We start from the raw sequence: 21,318 nt of genomic DNA on the forward strand, positions 1-21,318 counted from the left end.
GGTATTGGAAACTACCCAAGGGGCAGTTGAAAGCCGTTTTCCATTCATCACCCTCCTTGATGCGGACCCGGTAATAGGCTTCCCTTAAATCCAATCTGGTGAAAATTTTGCCTTTTGATAGGTGGTTCAACAAATCGTGCATAAGTGGTAAAGGGTATGTGTTTTGTATGCAAATTGCATTGATATTTTTGAAGTCAATACATAATCTAAGCGAACCATCTTTCTTTTGTTTAAATAGCACAGGCGCAGCTACAGGTGATTTTGCTGGTTCAATGAACCCTCTGGCTAGGTTAGTGTCAATGTATTTTCTTAGTTCAGACATTTCTGCTGGTGTCATTGAGTACATTTTGGGTTTCGGTAACTTTGCCCCTGGGTGCAATTCAATTGCGCAATCAGTTTTCCGGTGGGGGGGGTAAGAGGTTACATTCATCCTCGCTAAAAACGTCTGATAAATCCATGTATGCTTTAGGGATGCGGGGTTCATTAGGAGATGGCTTGGATATGGTGGTTGTTGGTTCCCTCTGGTGGTCATTTTGGATAAGGTTTTTTTCGGTAGGGGGAATTGGGTCTAAAGGTCCGAAAGTCCATATAATTTTCCTGAATCCATCCTCCCATTTGATTGTGGGTTCCCATTTGTCCAACCAAGCTAAACCCAGGATGATGGATTCTGACATTTTGGGAATTACTATGAATCTTATAAGTTCATGATGGGCACCAATTTCTAAGCAAACCAGTTGTGTGATTTGGGTTGCTGGAACGCCACCAATCAAGGTTCCATCTACTTGGTGGAATTTAATTGGGTGTTTCAAGGGAAATGTTTTTATACGGAGTTGGGCGACTGTGGAGGTTGAAATTAGGCATCTGGTGTATCCTGTGTCCACAATAGCGTCTAAAACTTTTTTGGCCCCTCCCCCTGGAATTATTAAGTTTACTTTGATGGCAAAAGGAGGAATAGGTGCACTCACCATTGGGTCGTTTTCTGCTTGGTTTGAGTCGTCGGGAGGCGAATCAGATGACGGAAGGTCAGGAGGGAGGTCTATGGCTTGTCTCGCAAAGCGACTGGTATTAGGATTCTTTCGAGGGGGGTTGCGTGGTCGGGTAGCAGTTGGTGGCCGATACTCTGGGAGGGGCGTTGGGGCTAGGCAAACTGACGCCCGATGTCCTAGTTTTCCACAACGGTAGCATTTGATTATTGTTGAAGGTTGAAAGGTGGAGGGTGTGGTTGGTCTTGAGAGAGAGGATCTTGTAGGTGGTCGTTGTGGAGTTGTAGTTGGTGATTGGCTTTGGAGGGGGTTGAATTCTCTGTCCAGAGCGATGGACACGTTGTACCAGGCATTAAGTTGTTCTGGGATTCCTCTGGTGGAGCAGGCCTTTCTGATGTTTTGATCAATCGCGTCTTTGAAGTAGTGGAGAATAATTTGTTCTGGCCAATGTCTAAGATTGCCAGCAACTCTTCTGAAATCCCATACAAATTGTTTTAGCGGCTTGTTACCTTGTTTCATTGTTTTTAAGGAGATTTCACATTCTGCAATTAGGTCATCATCTTGAAACCGGTTGCGAAGCAGTGCCATAAATCTGTGAATATTGTTTAGTTCTGGTGCATGTTCATTGTATAGCTGAGCTATCCACTCTGAGGCTAGCCCTACATTCATACCATCCGAGATGGCGTTGATTAGGCTTCTTTCTGATGGGTGTTGATGTCTATATTGTTCAACGTAAGACTCAATTCTGCTGAGAAAGTAAGCCAGGTGGTGTGGATTCCCATCAAAGGTTGGTTTGAAAGGGGGAGGGGTTGGGGGAGGGGGTGCAGGGGGGTTTAGCTGGCCTGCTTGCGGCTGAAGAGGGATTTGCGGGGGCGGGGCCGTTGCTGTTGTGGCTGGTTGTTGAGCTGTAAAGGGGGGTGGAATTCCCCCTGGCTGCTGAGAAGGAAGTCCTTGAAATGCTTCAGCTGATGAAGGCCCACAGGAAAGAAAGGTGGTGAACTGGCTGGTTGCCATTGGTATTGGATCCACCCTTGTCCAGGATAAAACGCCCAGCCAGGAGGAATAGAAGCTGCTGGAGGCAGCGTAGGCCTCTGTTGGCGGGAAAGGTCGATTGGAGGGGGGAGTTGCGATTCCCCCCAAGCTCCTGGTGCTGCCTGAACTCCCTGCCGTCCGAAAGAGGGAAGGGAGGTCTTTCTGCGTTCATCGGAACGGCTTCGAGCTTCAGTAATTTCTCTCTCTCTGGTGGGAGGGAAGGTGAATTTAGGCTGAGCTAAAGGCTCTCGAGGTAGGTGGGCTGAGCTTATGCGGGGCCTCACTTCCAGGCAGCTCAAAAGTTTCAGGAGGTCTAATAGGGACTGGGATTTCAGGGGTTTCTCAGGTCCCAATCCAGTGACTCTCCCGATTCTCCAGGTTTTACTGTCCTCCAGTGAGGTTGAGAAGAGGGAGGGGGCTCTCCATTCCGCCCCGGGGAAATGTTTTCTCCCGACTGGCAGCTTACCCATGAATCAGAGTCCTTGGGCCGTGCTCCAAGCTGACAAGCAGGCTCTACCACTTCGGGGCTTCGAGTCCTTTCCTCCGATGGGAAATAGGTGACTTCAACTAAATCGTCAGATTCATGTTTCGGTGCTCCTTCTACGCTTTCAACTTGCTGCTCTTCCATCTTCACTGGGTCTTTGCACTGCTGTGGAGGTTGCGGAGACTGGGGCCCAGCACCCCTCTAACGGGCCCCCTCTGAGAGGAGGAGAGGGTACCATTAGGAAAAGAAAGTTATGAGTTTTGGAATAGTGTCAAGGTTCCAGAAATACCTCTTCTGCGTAAAAGAAACTCAGAGACATTTCTTTTCCAGAGTTCTTTACTAGCATGAGGAGACTGGCACACGATGAGTGCAATTCCAAAACTGAAGTTCCGGATTCCTTTCCCAGTTATACAAACCCCAAGAGTCCCACCCCCCTGACCCCTTTGATGATCACATGGTCCCACGTTCTTCCAGTTCATTCGAATATCTTCTTGCCACTCTTCCTGCAGACGTTAACACCATCCGACCTTGACCGCTTGAAGAATGTTACCATACCCCTCAACCCCCCCTCCTCCCCTCAGGGGAAAAATGTGGCAGCGTCTGGAACCCTAAAGTCTAATATGGTTTCCAGGCCTGACACCACAATGCAAATGATTCTGAGCTGAAAAATTTCAACCGATATATGACATTGAAAGATAGTGATTAGATTACAACTTAAAAATAAATAAAAGTATAATGATAGACAGAATATTTATTGTAAATAATATTATGGAGGATGTTATAAAAATGTAAAATAAAATGAATATGATACTGTATATTAGGAGACATAATAGAATATATAGTGGAAGTGGATATATACCAGTATATCGTTGTTGCAAAGTTTGAAACTGATATAAAATGAAGAAAACTATATAACAAAAACATTTTTTTAAAAAAAGATGGTGATTCGAAGACCCCTTAACTGATCATAAAGCCCAAGACTGCATAAAAACCACATGACAGGAGGGCTGGCTGGTAACAAAGTACACCGAGGAGTTTTGAGACTTAGCCTGTACACTGCTTGCATCGTTAAAGAGGCCCAGCTCATCTCCATGACTGTTACCTGCTGGCTGAAGAAATAGAGACCAGCCAAGTGCGAAATAAGTACCATGCCAGAAAAGCATGGAAGCGGTCACCTCTGGAGAGGAAGAGAGAGACCATAAAGTCCAAGTCCATCCAATGCACTCCACCACCTGCTTCAAATGCAGGAAAGAGAACCACCGAGCAGCAGAATGCAGAGCGAATCGCCCAGCCAAGAAAGGGGATGAGATGCTGGAAGTACAGTTTGTAGCCAGTTACAAATTCATCTCATGGTGATGCTGTGTATTCCACATTTTTCTAGTTTATCAAGAAGTAGGTTGTGATTTACTTTATCAAATGCCTTGCTATAGTCTAAATATAGCATGTCCACTGCATTTTTCTGGTCTAGTAATTGAGTCACTTTGTCAAAGAATGAAATAAGATTGGTGTTGTTTGGAATGATATGTTCATAACAAACCTGTGCTGGCTACTAGCGTGTTTCTCCGAAAATAAGACCCGGTCAATTAGCATTCGGACTTATTTTTGGGGTTTTTTTTAAGTGCAGGAGGCAGCGAGTGTGGGGGCCAATGAGAGTGGGAGCACAGCTACCCTCTCGGTCCCACTGTCTGCTTCCCCATGGCTGCAATGGGCCAAACTCTCGGCATGCCTCGGCCTCCTTGGTGCAGCGCAAATACTGTTAATTCTGACCATGGAGGAAGAGGTGGGGGGGGAGAAGACAGGCGATTCAGACATACTTGCGGCTGCCTGACTCATGGCAGACTCATGGCAGACTCATGGGAGCCTTCCACGGCGGCACTAGCAGCAGGCAGAGGCAGAGGCATGGGGGATGGGGAAGGCAGGTGATCCTGATGCCCCGTGTGGGTGCTTGTTTGGCATGGCTGCAGGCAAGCCAAGAGACGGATTGACGTGAGTGGCACGTTGGGATCATCTCTGCCTCCACCTGGTTCTGCTGCACAGTTTCTGCCCAGAGGGAGATGAAGCTTTGTGTGCTTGCAAAGGGGACACTTTGAAACGGACCTAATCGCTCTGTTTCAAACCATCCTCTTTGCAAGCACATGAAGCTTTGAATCTCCGTTATTTCTCCATCCAGGTGAAAAATGTTTGGTTGCCTAACGGGTACTTGGGAATGGAGCAAATCACTCCAAAAACATCAAGCGAAGGAAAGTAATTTGGGGAAAGTGGTCAGATGACTGTGAGATGGCTGAGGAGTGGGTGGGCCGTGGGGGGAATCTTTCCTAAAATCCTAGGAGAGTGAAAAGAGGAACAAAAGAGCAAGAAACCCTTCCCCGCCCGGGCTCTGCTTTTAACAAGTTTTATTATATTTTTCTTTCATATACATATTTTATAAACGGAGTGTTGACAGGTCACATCTTATACATCTCATAAGAGTTATATATTGATTTTTATAATCTGTTCCAATCTTCCTTTGTTTTTTTCCAAGTGCAATTTACATATTTCAATTTGAGCCATATTATTCTTTTTCCCTACTTCTTTATCTTATCTTAATATCTTCTTAATACATAATATATAAACAATATCACCATCCGCCCTTCAATTCCTAATTTCTTAACATAACATCAATTAATTATCTTATTTCTCCATTTATAAAATATATTTCTCAGAATCCCCATCACACTTTTTGGCTATAAACTATGTACTTCATCATATTCAATTCTTACATTGAAATCCTTTAACTTAATTGACCTTCCACATTTTATCTTAATCTTTTCTTAGTACATCATGAACAATATCACTATCCACCCTTAGTTTCTAATTCCTTACTATAGCATCAATTAATTATTTTATTTCATCATTTACAACATGTTTTTTCAAAATCCCCATCAAACTTTTTAATATTTCGATTTTAATAATAATAATATCAGAATTGGAAGGGACCTTGGAGGTCTTCTAGTCCAACCCCCTGCCCAGGCAGGAAACCCTACACCATTTCAGACAAATGGCTATCCAACATTTTCTTAAAAATTTCCAGTGTTGGAGTATTTACAACTTCTGCAGGCAAGTTGTTCCACTTATTGATAGCTCTAACTGTCAGGAAATTTCTCCTTAGTTCTAGGTTGTTTCTCTCCTTGATTAGTTTCCACCCATTGCTTCTTGTTCTACCCTCAGGTGCTTTGGAGAATAGTTTGACTCCCTCTTCTTTGTGGCAACCCCTGAGATATTGGAACACTGCTATCATGTCTCCCCAGTCCTTCTTTTCATTAAACTAGGCATACCGAGTTCCTGCAACCGTTCTTCATATGTTTTATCCTCCAGTCCCCTAATCATCTTCGTTGCTCTTCTCTGCACTCTTTCTAGAGTCTCAACATCCTTTTTACATCGTGGCGACCAAAACTGAATGCAATATCCCAAGTGTGGCCTTACCAAGGCATTATAAAGTGGTATTAACACTTCACGTGATCTTGATTCTATCTCTCTGTTTATGCAGCCCAGAACTGTGTTGGCTTTTTTAGCAGCTGCTGCACACTGCTGGCTCATATCTAAATGGTTGTCCACTAGGTCTCCAAGATCCCTCTCACAGTTACTACTATTGAGCAAGGTACCACTTATCCGGTACCTGTGCATTTTGTTTTTTTGGCCTAAATGTAGAACCTTACTTTTTTCACTGTTGAATTTCATTTTGTTAGATAGTGCCCAATGTGCAAGTCTGTCAAGATCTTTCTGTATCTTGAGCCTGTCTTCTGGAGTGTTGGCTATTCCTGCCAGCTTGGTGTCATCTGCAAATTTTATTTATTTATTTTATTTTATTTATAATTCAATTTTTATACTGCCCTTCTCCCGAAGGACTCAGGGCGGTTTACCGCCATATTAAAATAACAGATATAAATAACAATATAAAATCAAATTAAAACCAAATATTCAATGGCCTAATCAACTAAAACGGTCAAAGACCGATTTAAAACCCATTTAAAATTACACTAAAATATTCCTTAAAAACATATTTCTTAGGCTAGTCCCGCACGATGGAATAGTAGAGTCTTCAGTTCACACTTGAAGGCCCGGAGGTCGGGGAGTTGATGTAAACCCAGAGGCAGCTTGTTCCATAGGGTCGGTGCTGCCACAGAGAAGGCCCTCCCCCTGGGGGTCGCCAACCGACATTGCTTGGTTGACGGCACCCTGAGGAGGCCCGCTCTGTGGGAGCGCACAGGTCGTTGGGAAGCTATCGGCGGCAGAAGGCGGTCTCGTAGATAGCCCGGTCCTAAGCCAAATTTGATGAGTTCCGCATCTATCCCCTCGTCCAAGTCATTGATGAAGATGTTGAAGAGTACTGGGCCTAAAACAGAGCCTTGGGGTACTCCACTGCATACTTCCCTCCATGTGGATGTAGTTCCATTGAGGACTACACGTTGAGTGCGGTTGGTCAGCGAGTTACGAATCCATCTGGTGGTGGTGCTGTCTAACCCACATTTTTCTACTTTATCTAGTAGTAGGTTATGGTCTACTTTATCAAATGCTTTACTGAAGTCCAAGTAAATTATATCGACAGCATTCCTCTGGTCCACTAATTTTGTCACTTTGTCAAAGAATGCAATACGATTAGTCTGGCATGATCTGTTTTTGATAAACCAGTGTTGGCTTTTGGTTATTACTTTGTTTGCTTCTAGGTGTTCGGTGATTCGTTGCTTGATTATCTTTTCCAGAATCTTCCCCGGTATTGAGGTTAGGCTGATAGGTCTGTAGTTTCCTGGATCTGTTTTTTTTTCCTTTTTTAAAGATGGTAACTACATTAGCTGTTTTTCAGTCCTCTGGCAGTTCCCCTGTTCTCCAGGATCTTTGAAAGATATAGTTCAGTGGTTCTGAGATTTCGTCCGCCAGTTCCTTCAGAACCCTGGGATGTAATCCATCCGGTCCTGGTGATTTGAACTCATCTAGGGTAGACAGATGTTCACTTACCATTTTTTCCCTTATTTTAACTTGTGTTCCTAATCTGTTTTTTGTGGTGCTGTTTTTGATAGGTTGGATTGTTTTTTCCTTTTGTGTAAAGACAGATGCAAAAAATGAGTTAAGTAGATCTGCTTTCTCCCTGTTGCTTGTCACCTTCTTGCCACTTTCTCCCAGCAATGGTCCAATTGTTTCCTTGACTTTTTTCTTGTTTTTAACATGTTGGAAGAAGCTTTTTTTGTTATTTTTTACTTTTGTCGCTAGCCTTTGTTCTTTGTGAGCCTTAGCTTTCCTCACTTCATCTTTACAGGTTCGGGCTATTTGCTGATATTCTGCCTTAGTTATTTGCCCCTCTTTCCACTTTTTATATTTGTTCCTTTTTGTCTTTCAATTTGTCAGAGAGTTCTTTATGCATCCATGCTGGTTTCTTTTGAGATCTATTATTTTTCTTCCTTATTGGTATTGTGCTAGACTGGGCTTTTATAATCTCACTTTTCAAAATTTCCCAAGCTTCTTGAGTTGTTTTCCCCTTGAAGATTCTCATCCATGGAATCCTTCTCAAGCTCTCTTTGAGTTTATTGAAATTAGCTCTCTTGAAGTCCAAGACTCTAGCTTGACTTTGTTATACTACTTGTGTTTTGCATAATGTTGAATTTCAATATTGCGTGATCACTTGCCCCCAAGATTCTTATAGCTTCAACACCTTCTATCATTTCATCTCTGTTAGTGAGATTTTGTAGTGAGAACTCTGTTAGTGTTATTTTGTCTTTTGATTTCAGTTATTTTCATAATTAAACCAAATTGCCACTTCATATTTCATCTGCTGTTCTATTTTACATAAGCAATATACATATTCACTTCTTACATTCACAATTAATATTAATACAGTTCCGTTAGATCTACTAATATGTACCTTATTTCCGTTCCTCCTTTCCACTATTCTTCTCCTTTTAACCATTTTCTCTTGGTCTGTCCAAAATTCTACTTCTTAATAATTATCTCCTTTCATCCCATTCTCTTAACTTTTTTCTTTTTTTCCCTTTTTTTACTTATTGTATCTTTTCTCCTGAATCCTTTTTCTAACTTTAGAGTCTATTACTCACATAATTCTCCCCAAGCTTTTTCCTAGTCTTTTCCCATTTCCTTCTCTTCCCTTTGATTGGTTCTTTTTTGGGGGATATTCCGCCCTATTCACTAATTTTGTCACTTTGTCAAAGAATGCAATAAGATTAGTCTGGCATGATCTGTTTTGACAAACCCATGTTGGCTTTTGGTTATTACTTTGTTTGCTTCTAGGTGTTCGGTGATTCGTTGCTTGATTATCTTTTCCAGAATCTTCCCGGTATTGAGGTCAGGCTGATAGGTCTGTAGTTTCCTGGATCTGTTTTTCCTTTTTGAAGATGGGAACTACATCAGCTCTTTTCCAGTCCTCTGGCAGTTCCCTGTTCTCCAGGATCTTTGAAAGATATAGTTCAGTGGTTCTGAGATTTCGTCCGCCAGTTCCTTCAGAACCCTGGGATGTAATCCATCCGGTCCTGGTGATTTGAACTCATCTAGGGTAGACAGATGTTCACTTACCATTTTTTCCCTTATTTTAACTTGTGTTCCTAATCTGTTTTTTGTGGTGCTGTTTTGATAGGTTGGACTTTTTTCCTTTTGTGTAAAGACAGATGCAAAAAATGAGTTAAGTAGATCTGCTTTCTCCTTGTTGCTTGTCACCTTCTTGCCACTTTCTCCCAGCAATGGGCCAATTGTTTCCTTGACTTTTTTCTTGTTTTTAACATGTTGGAAGAAGCTTTTTTTGTTATCTTTTATTTTTGTCGCTAGCTTTTGTTCATTGTGAGCCTTAGCTTTCCTCATTTCATCTTTACAGGCTCAGGCTATTTGCTGATACTCTGCCTTAGTTATTTGCCCCTCTTTCCACTTTTTATACTTGTCATTTTTGTCTTTCAATTTGTCATATAGTTCTTTATGCATCCTTGCTGGTTTCTTTTGAGATTTATTATTTTTCTTCCTCATTGGTATTGTGCTAGACTGCGCTTTTATAAAGTCAGTTTTCAAAATTTCCCAAGCTTCTTGAGTTGTTTTCCCCTTGAGGATTTTCATCCATGGAATCCTTCTCAAGCTCTGAGTTTATTGAAATTAGCTCTCTTGAAGTCCAAGACTCTAGTTTGACTTTGTTCTACTACTTGTGTTTGCTTAATGTTGAATTCCAATATTGCGTGATCACTTGCCCTCAAGATTCCTTTAGCTTCAACACCTTCTATCATTTCATCTCTGTTAGTGAGATTTTGTAGTGAGAACTCTGTTAGTGTTATTTTGTCTTTTGATTTCAGTTATTTTCATAATTAAACCAAATTGCCACTTCATATTTCATCTGCTGTTCTATTTTACATAAGCAATATACATATTCACTTCTTACATTCACAATTAATATTAATACAGTTCCGTTAGATCTACTAATATGTACCTTATTTCCGTTCCTCCTTTCCACTATTCTTCTCCTTTTAACCATTTTCTCTTGGTCTGTCCAAAATTCTACTTCTTAATAATTATCTCCTTTCATCCCATTCTCTTAACTTTTTTCTTTTTTTCCCTTTTTTTACTTATTGTATCTTTTCTCCTGAATCCTTTTTCTAACTTTAGAGTCTATTACTCACATAATTCTCCCCAAGCTTTTTCCTAGTCTTTTCCCATTTCCTTCTCTTCCCTTTGATTGATTCTTTTTTGGGGGATATTCCGCCCTATTCACTAATTTTTTGTCATGGTAAATCCCAGTGCAATCATCTAACTTTTTATATTCAATTCCTTTTCCTTCAATATTATTTTCTTGCTTCTCCATTGTGGGTGGAGACAGCAGTCAGGCCTGGATTGTACTCATCTGTTCAGATTGGAGGACTGAATCTGTAAGAGCTTTGAAGTCCTGCCCCTGTTGCTAGGGGCTTCCAGCTTTTGTCTCAGTCCTTCAGACTGGACAGACGTGTGGAATAGCTTTTTCTACCAATTTGATAGTTACAGTTTACAGATTCTTCTAAATGTGAGTGACAGGGCTAATTCATTTTTGTGGATTGAGCCCCTCCCCTGGAGCTAGCTTAGGCTGGTCTGCCTTAGGGAAGTTTTTTTTCTCTGCTTCCCTTTTCTATTGAGCTGTGAGTCCCTCCGTTGAACAGTCAGGCGTTCCGGAGCAGTGTGGAGTTTAGCACTCTCAGGTACAGCTATGGAAGTTGCTTGGGTGGAGCTGTGCGCTCCCTGCAGCCGGTGGATTGGTGTGGAGCTTTGCACTCCCCTTGTTATATTGTGGATCAGCCTGTGAGCTGTTTGTGGATTCATGGAGCTTTTACGCTCCCCTGTGGGCTGCTCAGGCAGTCATGTGCATTGACAGCTGTCAAACCCCACCCGATGCTTGGTGGATTCAGCAGAGCTTCGTACTCCTAATTTTCGCCGGCCTGCTTTATCGGCAGCAGCCCTTTACATTGCTTTCATCCCCAGCCTTGAAGTGGCTTTTTGGGAGCTTCGTACTCTGTTTTTGGCTTCTGGAGATGAGCAGCCATTGAGAGGAGCTCCGTGCTCCCAGTTACGACCGTCAGTTGCTGGCCGCCATTTTGTTTGCCGCTAAATTTAAATGGAGATGCTTTTCTGCTTTGCAAAGGCCTCCAGGTTTTAACCTATGCCTTTTTTGACAGTTGCTGCAAATTTTAACTCTGCTGCTTGGTTGGAAAGCCTGGAAGTTGGCTAATCTTCTACTCCAGTTTACTGAGCTGATTACCTTTGACAGTCATTATCAGACTGCTGTCAGATTAAGCAGCTTGCCTTTGGCAGTCATTTTAGACTGTTGACAGATTGGACAGACTGCCTTTGGCAGTCATTTTACTGGACTGCTTCTTAATGTGCAGAGTTCTTGGCTGCAATAGTGAGTTAAGGTCTTAGTGACCCGCTTCTGTTTTTGCCTTTATATCAGTGACAGCAGCAGCAACTGACAGTGTTATCATGCCTAAGGCTTTATCTAAGTCAAAGAATGGCAGGAAGGCTGGAGCACGAGAGCAATTGGATGCTAGTCCAAAGGACTCTGATCCCAAACCTTCACAGAGCTGCAGCCTCCAGGGCAAATCGTCTGGTGAAAAGAGCTCCCACTCTCATCACAAGCCTCGTAAGCATTCTTCTGCTTCTTTGAAAGATGAGAGGCACAGAGATAAAGTGTTGAAGAAGATTTGTGACAAGTCCAGTGGGCACTTGCCAGCCTTATTTAGAGAAGGAGTTTGCCCTTCTAGTTCTGATGACATTGTAGACACTTTTCCTATAGTAAAAGTGATTAACCCTGTAATTTTCCAACTTAGCCTCCCTCGAATACTAGGGAAAGTACAATCAGTGTTTCACAGCAGCTTATTGAAACCAGCAGTAGGATCTACTTTAAGACCCCTACCAGCTGCTCCCCCCACACCTATGATAGTACATGGTGAAACTCATTATGAAATTAAGAAGATTCCTGATTCTAGACTGCACCAGAGGCAGTTACAGTATTGGAAAGGGTACCCTTTGTCAGAAGCTACTTGGGTAAAAAGTTGGGATGTGAAAGCTGATAAACTAGTGAAACAGTTACACAATAAATTTCCTGAAAAGCCAAAGGGTTTCCTGAAAACCCTCCTGGAGAGGGGGTTAAGTGGTTTGCTGAACAATGTGTTAACCCCTTTTTGTGTTTTGTCTATTTTATTTTTCAGGTCATATTTTTTCCTTTGGGAGGGGCGCCTGTCAGCTTTGGAAGCCATATTAACACTGGAAGCTTCCGTGCTGCCACCTTCTTGCACTTGGGAAAGTAGGAGGGGAGATTTAGTAGAGGGACTGTAGTTAGACATAGTAGCATTCTTCTTTTCGGTCAAGGTCATGGTGTTCCTGCATTTGGAGGAGGAGGGGTTGAAGTGGTGGCTCAAGTTGGGATGTATGGTTATTGGGCCGTGTGATGGACTGATGGGTGCAGGGGCTGGATTTGGGGGTTTTGATTTACTGAGGAAAAACCAGAACTCTCAGGTTCGGGTTTTCGCAGATATGGCAGTATACCTATTCTAATAAATGGGAACTTTGAGAAAATGCCTGTCTTGGAGATTTTAATTGGAGTTGGGTTCTTCTGGAACACTGACAAGCAGTAGATTACAGTTCATGTATCAGATTGAAGACTCCCACAACTGATAATGTTTGACATGACAACTCTTTGTGATTAATTTTAGGAGAAAATGGAACCCACTATTGATACTTGATACCAAATGGAAAACCGTTTTAAAGATGCTTATGTTAAGTAAATTTCACTATACTATTTTTTTCTCCTCACTGATTTTTTTAGTTGATTTGGAACATATACGGACAGTAAAAATTGATAAACATCTTCAATTTTGCCAGGAAAGTCATTCTAGCAGTCATTTTGTATCAGCAAAGACAGGCGATTCTGTAAGTATTATGAATAATGTTATTTTAACAATATTTAACTATTAGTAAAGAAATAGTTATTGTGCATTTTTATGATTCTCCAGAGCTAGGTACCAATATTGTACATTCAGTATCAACTTTTAAAACTGGTTTGTTCATTTTCGATATTTAAGATAATATACTTCTCCAAAGGTGACAACTGAGTATTTTTTTAAAAAAATATTCTTTGTTTCATTGTTACTTACACTTTAAGACTTTTTTCTTGTGGTGTGTTTGTTGTCAAAGCAAACAGATCTTTGGATTGATATTAACTTGTTTATGTGTATACACACACACATACACACACACTTCAGGTGCTTTTCTGCAAACTCCAAGCGGGCTTTCACTGGTTCTGGTGAGCCAGTAGCAGAAATTTTATCAGTTCGGAGAACCAGTAGTGAAAATTTTGAGTAGCTTGGAGAACTGGCAAATACCACCTCTAGCTGTCTCCAGAGTGGGGTGGAAATAGGGATTTTGCGATAAACCTGTCTCTGAGCTCTGCAGGCAGTTCCTTTTTGCTCTGCTACACCAGAATGCCTTGTCAGCTGTGAGGCCTTCTATAGAGAGGTGTGTGCCTTTCTAAATCATGCCCAATCAATTTAATGTACTACAGATGGACTCCAATTGAGGTGTAGAAACATGACAGCAACTATGAAGAGAAATGGGAGGCACCTGAGCTAAATCTCAAATGTTGCAAAGGGTCTGAATTCTTATGCCAATGGGATATTTTTTCTTTTTAATAAATTTACAGACATTTCTAAACCTCTGTTTTCACTTTACCATTATGGAATACTGAGTATAGATTAATGAAAAAACAAACAAACAAATTTCAACGACTGTAGAATTAGACTTACAGCATAACAGAATTTACAAAATTGAAGGGCATCAGAATATTTTCTGAATGCAGTGTGTGTGTGGGTTAGAGAGATAGAGAGAGATTGACACTTCTATACTATTTCTTACAATATTAATCAACAGTAGAGACCTTCAAGTTTCTGGGTTCTATAATCTTCCAGGACTTGAAATGGACACCTAAGTTTAGAACCATCGTTAAAAAGGCACAACAAAGAATGTTCTTCCTGCATCGACTCAGAAAGCTCAGATTACCAAAGGATCTGCAGTTCTATAGAGGAATTATTAAGTCTGTCTGTCAGCTACAAGTTTATTGTTTTATTGCTCTGGATAGTCTGTCTCCTGATTTATGCATTTGCTACTCTGCTTGCTATGGCTGTCATGGTAATGGGGTGGGGGGAAGAGTGTTGGAGGAGAATTAGAGAGTTTTCTTCAAACGTGTTCAGCAGTTGGAAAAGCGGGCTGATAATAGTCAAGGTTAACGGCCCGAACACACCAGAGGGATGAAACCATCTGAAGATGCACACCACGTGCCACCTGGGGGGGGGAACGTGGATTGGACAAGACTGACTGGACTACAGGGAGGAGGGCTTGGTGCATATTTCTTATATGTGAATTCCGTGGCAAATACCTCAGAGCTTGCTTTCATTTTGTTTGCTTTCAATTCATACTCCGTAAAAGTATCTTTCTCTTCAAACAATGGACTTGGGGGTTTTCTTTCTTGAGTATTGAAAGGAGGCATTCCTGACATTAAGCAAGCTCTCAGGTCTTCAGCCATCCCAGAAACACACCGTCGGGGCTGAGAAAAGAATGTCTGACCAAGGCAGCGACCAGGAAGATATGGGAACTGCTGGATCCACTCTCCCATAGACACAACCCAGCTGGGATGCTTCGGAATGGCTGGCTAAATTACAGCTTGAAGAAAAGTTGGAGAAACCCAGATAGTCACTTGGAGTGGGAAGGCTACCGGAGCTGGGGGAGACCCCACCTGGAGTGACAACTACCAGACACCGAGGGGGGATGCTAGCCTGGCAGGAAGAACAGAAGGAAGATTTCCTGATCACCCAAGTGGTACAGCTACTGAGAGAGGCTTCCGAGAGTCGAAGAGCTCGTGAAAGGTATGAATTGCCTACCCAGGGATTTTCTGGAAGGGGAAGAGATGAACGTGCCCAGGGGGGAGCTGAAGCTGCTATTTGCTTGGAAGAAACAGCTGGAACCCACAAAGACACAGCCCAGACCCCAGGGACCCTAGCATCCGCTGCAGGCCACCCCCCCCCCCGGGCAGGCATTGCCACAAAGGCAGAAAAAGCCCAAAATCCCCCCGTTACATGGAAAATATGGAGGGGATCCCAAAGGACTGGGGTGTTTCCTAACTCAAGTATGAAACCACATGTAGGACTGGGGAGAGGATTTTATTTCTGACGCAGCCTGTGTGAGATGCATTACCGGAGCTCTAGAGGGGGTAGCGTCTGATTGGATGGTGGGACTCCACAACGAAAATTCCCCCTTGCTAAGAAATTATGATCAGTTTATGGCAGCTCTCAGAGCACAATTTGAGGACCCCCTGGCAGAGCGAAGGGCCAGAATCCGGATGAAATTCATCCATTGGGGCAGAGATCGGTGGCAGAGTATACCCAGGAGTTTTGCGAGCTAGTGCCTTACATGAGAGAGTGGTCAGAGGTAGTTCTGCTGGAAAACTACAAAGATGGCCTCAATGAAAATGTCTACAAGGATTGCTGCTCATGTGGGGCCCCGCGAGATCTGCAGGGTTGGTATGTGCTGGCTGCGGATGTGGAGATTGATTTGGCCAGAGATTATATCCGCGGTGGTCGCACTTAGAGCAAGGCCCCCTCCTTGCCCTATAAGGGAGTGCCAAAAGGCACTGGGGGACACACCAGCTCAAAGCTGAAGTCCACCACATGCTTCAGATGTGGAAAAGATGGTCACCGTGCAGCTGAATGTGTCACAAAGCTTGGATCCAAGGCGACCCCTGCCCTAAAAGGAATGGAAGTCGTTGAGTTTGCTCTCCCAAAACAGGGTGAGCTGGGAACTCCGATCGGCGCTGATGACAGCAAATCCGAAACTGAATCCGACGAACACCTCCTGGTAAGTCTGAGGGGGGGACCCTTGACCATCCCAGTGGAACTACAAGTCCCTTCTACTGGGGCCCATAAGAAGATGCTAGCCCTTCTGGACTTGGTGTGCACAAGGTGTTTCAGCAGCCCCATAATCATGGAAAAGATGGGCCTAAGACTAAGATCACTGAACAGACCCATCGCATTCTGCCAGTTAGATGGGTCGGTAGCAGGGGGGGTTCCCGCCCATTTCGTAACCGAACCAATAGAGATGAGCATGGGTGATCACCGAGAGACCCTGAGTTTTATCATGGCCCTGGGTATGGAACGACCCCTCCTGCTCGGTCTACCATTGCTCCAGAAATGGAACCCGCAAATAAATTGGAGGACGGGCACGCTACGCATTCGCTCTAACCAGTGTAGGATAAAGGGAGAACCCCTATTGTGGACCAAGGCGCTGAATGAAGTGGCTGCGGCTGCAACAGAGCACCTGGAAGGGGAGGAAAGAATTCCTAAAGAATACTGGGACCTTCGGGAGGTGTTTAGTGAAAAGGCCTCTGATGTGCTGCCTCCCCATAGGCCTTCAGACTGTAGCATAGAAATCCTTCCGGGGGTAAAGCTTCCTAAGCCAAAAATCTACCCCATGACCCCTGGGGAGCTGGAGGGGCTACGGAACTTTATTGATAAAAACTTAAAATGCAGCTTCATCCAACTGGCTAGGCCGCAAATAGCCACCCCGTGATGTTTAGAGGAAAAAAGGATGGGTCTTTTCGCCTGGTGGTGGACTATAAAAATTAGAACGCCATTTGCATGGAGAATGTTTACCCATTACAACTCATGAAAGACATGTTAGCCCATCTGTACAAAGGGAAGATTTTTACTAAATTGGACTTGTGGGAGGCTTATTATAGGGTGCGTATTAAGGAAGGGGATGAATGGAAAACTGCTTTCAACTGCCCCCTGGGTTGTTTCTATTTCTGAGTGCTCCCTTTCAGACTACAAGGGGCCCCCTCAGTTTTCATGCAGCTGATCAATGAAGTACTCCATGAGCACCTGTTCAAAGGGGTTCTGGTCTACATAGATGACATTCTTATTTACACGGAGAGCATGGACGAACACAGGAAACTAGTGAGAGCGGTCCTGAAAAAACTTAGAGCTGCTGTAAGCTGTCCAAATGTGATTTCCACTAGACCAGAATTGACTATTTGAGGTACCGTATATCACCGGAGGGACTAGAAATGGATCCAGAGAAAGTCAGGTGGTACTGGAATGGGCACCTCTGTGTACCCGCAAACAGTTACAAAGTTTCCTGGGTTTTGCTAATTTCTATCGACAATTCATCCCCTCGTTCACAAAGATTGCCTCACTGATTACGAACCTTCTGAAAACAAAGGGGGAGACGAAGCCAAAACCATCCCGGCCTCTCGAATGGACTATGGAATGTCAGGCCGCTTTTGAAAAGCTGAAATGCCTGTTTGTTGCTGAACCGGTCCTTAAATACTCGGACATGGAGGCCCCAATTGTCGTTCAGGCAGATGCCGGTGATGTGGCCGATGGAGTGGTCTTCAAGCCAATGCAGAAGGGAAGCTGCAACTCTGCGCATATACCTCTCGGAAATTGTCAGACGCTGAAAGACGATGGGCATCTGGGAGAAGGAGGTTTTTGCTGTTTGCTTGTTAACACGGAGGCAGTTTTTGGAAGGGGCCAAGCACCCTTTTGAGGTGTGGACTGATCACAAAAATTTAGAAGCCTTAAAAACGCCCAGAAAATTGTCACAAAAGCAAGCCTGCTGGGCCCAACACTTTAACCATTTTAATTTCTTGTTAACACTACCTCCAGGGAGGAAAGAATTCTCTGGCGGATGCTCTCTCAAGATTACCTCAATACAATAGTGCTCGAACAGAGGTGATTTGTCCCATTGTTCCTGCGAATCAGCTGGCGGCCCCAGCCAAGCAAAAACGGACTTGCCCATACCCGGCGATTTGACTGAACTACTAAAATAAGCACTAAAAACTGATGTTTGGTTTTTAGCCCACTCAAATGAGTGCACCGGTCGGGACAGTCTCGCCTGGGTGGGTGCAAAACTGTATGTCCCTGCCAGCTTGAGGGGGACGATTTTGCAACATTGTCATGACGATAAGATGGTGGGACATTTCGGATTTGTAAAAACACTGCATCTACTGAAATGACAATTCTGGTGGCTGGCATTAAAGAAATACATAGAAGCCTACGTGCGAGCTGTCCTGTGTGTGTAGCAGTAAAGAAACCTCCAGGGAAGCGTGTGGCCAGACCAGGAGCCCCTTGGAGGGAAATATCCATGGATTTCATTGTTGAATTGCCCGAGAGCGGGGGAAATAGTTATTTGGGTGGTTACTGATTTGTTCTCCAAACAAGTACATTTTATCCCATGTCCCAAAATTCCCTCAGCAAAAACCTTAGCTAAACTGTTTGTCCAACATGTGTATAGGTTAAATGGAGTTCCTGAGCAAATAATTTCTGACTGAGGGGTCCAGTTCACCTCCCATTTCTGGAAGGCGTTCCTGAAGTTATTAGGCTCCGCCCAAGGATTAAGCTCCGCCCATCATCCTCAGACCAATGGGGCTTGTGAAAGAACTAATTTGGTATTGGAACAATACCTCAGGTATTACATAAATTATCAACAAGACAACAGGGTGGACTTGTCGCCTTTCGCAGAGGTCGCTTATAACAATTCTATCCATATCAATACTGGTTTCACCCCATTCAAGGTTGCCTCTGAGCAGGACTTTGTACCCATCCTGGAACTACCTGGAGTCAAACCACAAATATCTTCATCAGCTGAGTGGATCAAACAACTATGAAGTACTTGGGAGGTGACACACAAGGCCGTAGATGAAGCTCATCGCTCTCATAAGAAACATGCCGATAGGAAAAGAACTCGAGCTAGGGACTACCAAGTAGGATATAAAATATTCCTATCTACCAAGTACTTACAAACTACCCAAAAATCTAAGAAACTTGGCCCTAAGTATGTGGGGCCTTTCCCCATTGTACAAGTAGTGAACCCAGTCACGGTACAATTAGAATTACCAAAGACTTTGTGGAGAATTCACCCAGTATTTCATGTGAGCTTAATGAAGTCCGAGTATATTTCCTCCCTCTGTCCAGAACCCCCCTCTCCCCTTGTTCCAATACTCATAGAAGGAGAGCAACATTTTGAAGTCAAAGAAATCTTGGACTCTTGAAAGCATAGGGGTGAAGTGCAATATTTAATGGCTTGGAAACATTTCCCTTTAGCTCAGGCTGAATGGGTCAATAAACAGGATGTAAGGGCTCCTAAGCAACTGGAACTATTCTATTCTAAATACCCTGATAAATCCTAAGTTAACATATGATTTTGTTTTCTAGGACTAAAGTCCTTTCTGCAGGAGGGCCGAGTATCAGCCTCCACTTGCTACAAGTTTATTGTTTTATTGCTCTGGGTAGTCTGTCTCCTGATTTATGCATTTACTACTCTGCTTGCTACGGCTGTCATGGTAACAGAGAGGGGAAGGAGTGCTGGAGGAGAATTAGAGAGTCTTCTTCAAACGTGTTCAGATGGAAAAGTGGGCTGATAACGGTCAAGTTAACGGCCTGAGCATGCCAGAGGGATGAAACTATCTGAAGATGCACCCCACGTGCCACCTAGGGGGGACATGGATTGGACAAGACTGACCAGACTACAAGGAGGAGGGCTTGGGGCATATTTCTTATATGTGAATTCCACGGCAAATACCTCAGAGCTTGCTTTCATTTTGTTTGCTTTCAGTTCATACTCCGTAAAAGTATCTTTCTCTTCAAACAATGGAGTTGGGGGTTTTCTTTCTTGAGTATTGAAAGGAGGCATTCCTGACACTGTCATTTGTACCTCAATAACTGACTGGTTTGGCACAGCAACCCAACAGGACAGAAATAGACTTAAATGGATGTTAGGACTGTAGAAAAAACAATTGCAACCAACCTGCCCTCCATTGACGATCTGTATACTGCACGAACCAGAAAGAAGGCTCTATTGATTCCTCACATCCTGGATATTATTTATTTATGTCCCTGCTTTAGAGCATTGCATACCAAAACAATCAGACATAAAGATATTTTTCCCTCATGCTATCACTCTGCTGAACACTTTAATTTCCACCGCACTCTCATTTCTCATCTTTCCTACTATTTTCTCCTATTGGTTTCTTTTGATTTATCAATTGTTGTTTGTAATTTATGATTAATGATGTAATTATGATTATAACCTATTACTTGCTATTTATATGTACACTGTGAACTTATTCACTAGAGACAAATTCCTTATGTGTCCAACCACACTTGGTTAATACAAAATTCTATTTCATTTCTCATCCCATCCCATTTTCTGGATAAACATTTAAACTGAACAGTATGGACAGAGAATTAATTTATACAGAACATTTCTGTCCCTAGCAATCAAAAATTAATACGGTATGTCAGTGCATATAACATAGATGTTTGTGCAGGTAAGATTATCAACCTTTATCAACCTTGCTGTCAAGCAAAACCAAGCATTTAATAGTGAGTGCCATACCATGTGCACTAATCAAACAGGTGGCAAGAAAGTAGGGGCAGTCAGGCACAATACAGGTTATATAAACAGTAAACACAGGGTCAATCAAAATGAACTCAAATGTCTATACACCAGTGCACATAGTATGAGGAATAAACAGGGAGAATTAGAAATTCAAGTAAATGAGAGCCAATCTGTTGTTGCCGTTACGGAAACTTGGTGGGATGAAATGGAACTTACAGCTAGAGGAATTTAAATTATTTAAAAGAAATAGCCCAAGTAAAAGAGGAGGTGGAGTTACACTATATATTAGAAATAACTACATCTCTACAGAAATAGAACACAACAATGATGAAAATTATATTGAATGCATCTGGGTCAATATTAAAGGTGAAAAAAATGACATTGCCATATGTGTATACTATAGGCCACCCAACTAAACAGAGGAAATAGATGAATTCTTTGCTAATCAGCTAACTAAGGTATATACGAAGCACATCACAATAGTAATGGGGGGATTTTAACTCTCTGACATTAACTGGGAGACAAACTCTGCACCAAATGGAAGATCCAACAGGTTCCTAAAAAACCTAGCAGACAATTTTGTTTCTCAAAAAGTAGAGAAGGGAACAAGGGGATCAGCCATATTGGACTTAATTCTCACTAACAGAGATGAAATGATAGAAGGTGTTGAAACTACAGGAACCTTGGGGGCAAGTGATCATGCAATTTTGGAATTCGACATTATGCAAGCAGAAGCAATAGAACAAAGTCAAGCAAGAGTCTTGGACTTTAAGGGAGCTAATTTCAGTAAACTTAGATAGATCTTGGGAAGGATTCCATGGATGAGAATCCTCAAGGGGAAAAGAATTCAGGAAGCTTTTGGGAAATTTTGAAAAGTGAGATTAT

General features: G+C 42.8%; 1 protein-coding gene across 2 annotated transcripts in view; it reads left to right on the forward strand.

Annotated features, from left to right (window-relative positions):
* RAB28 (RAB28, member RAS oncogene family) overlaps positions 1-21,318 on the forward strand; it is a 319,728-nt gene that overhangs the window by 186,900 nt on the left and 111,510 nt on the right. For both annotated transcript variants that reach the window (XM_058192160.1, XM_058192159.1), the window contains exon 5: positions 12,812-12,915. In XM_058192160.1, coding sequence (XP_058048143.1) covers positions 12,812-12,915 — 104 coding nt within the window. The remainder of the gene's footprint in view (positions 1-12,811; positions 12,916-21,318) is intronic.

The sequence above is a fragment of the Ahaetulla prasina genome, chromosome 8 (genome assembly GCF_028640845.1).
Source record: "Ahaetulla prasina isolate Xishuangbanna chromosome 8, ASM2864084v1, whole genome shotgun sequence".
NCBI classification, from domain to species: domain Eukaryota; kingdom Metazoa; phylum Chordata; class Lepidosauria; order Squamata; family Colubridae; genus Ahaetulla; species Ahaetulla prasina.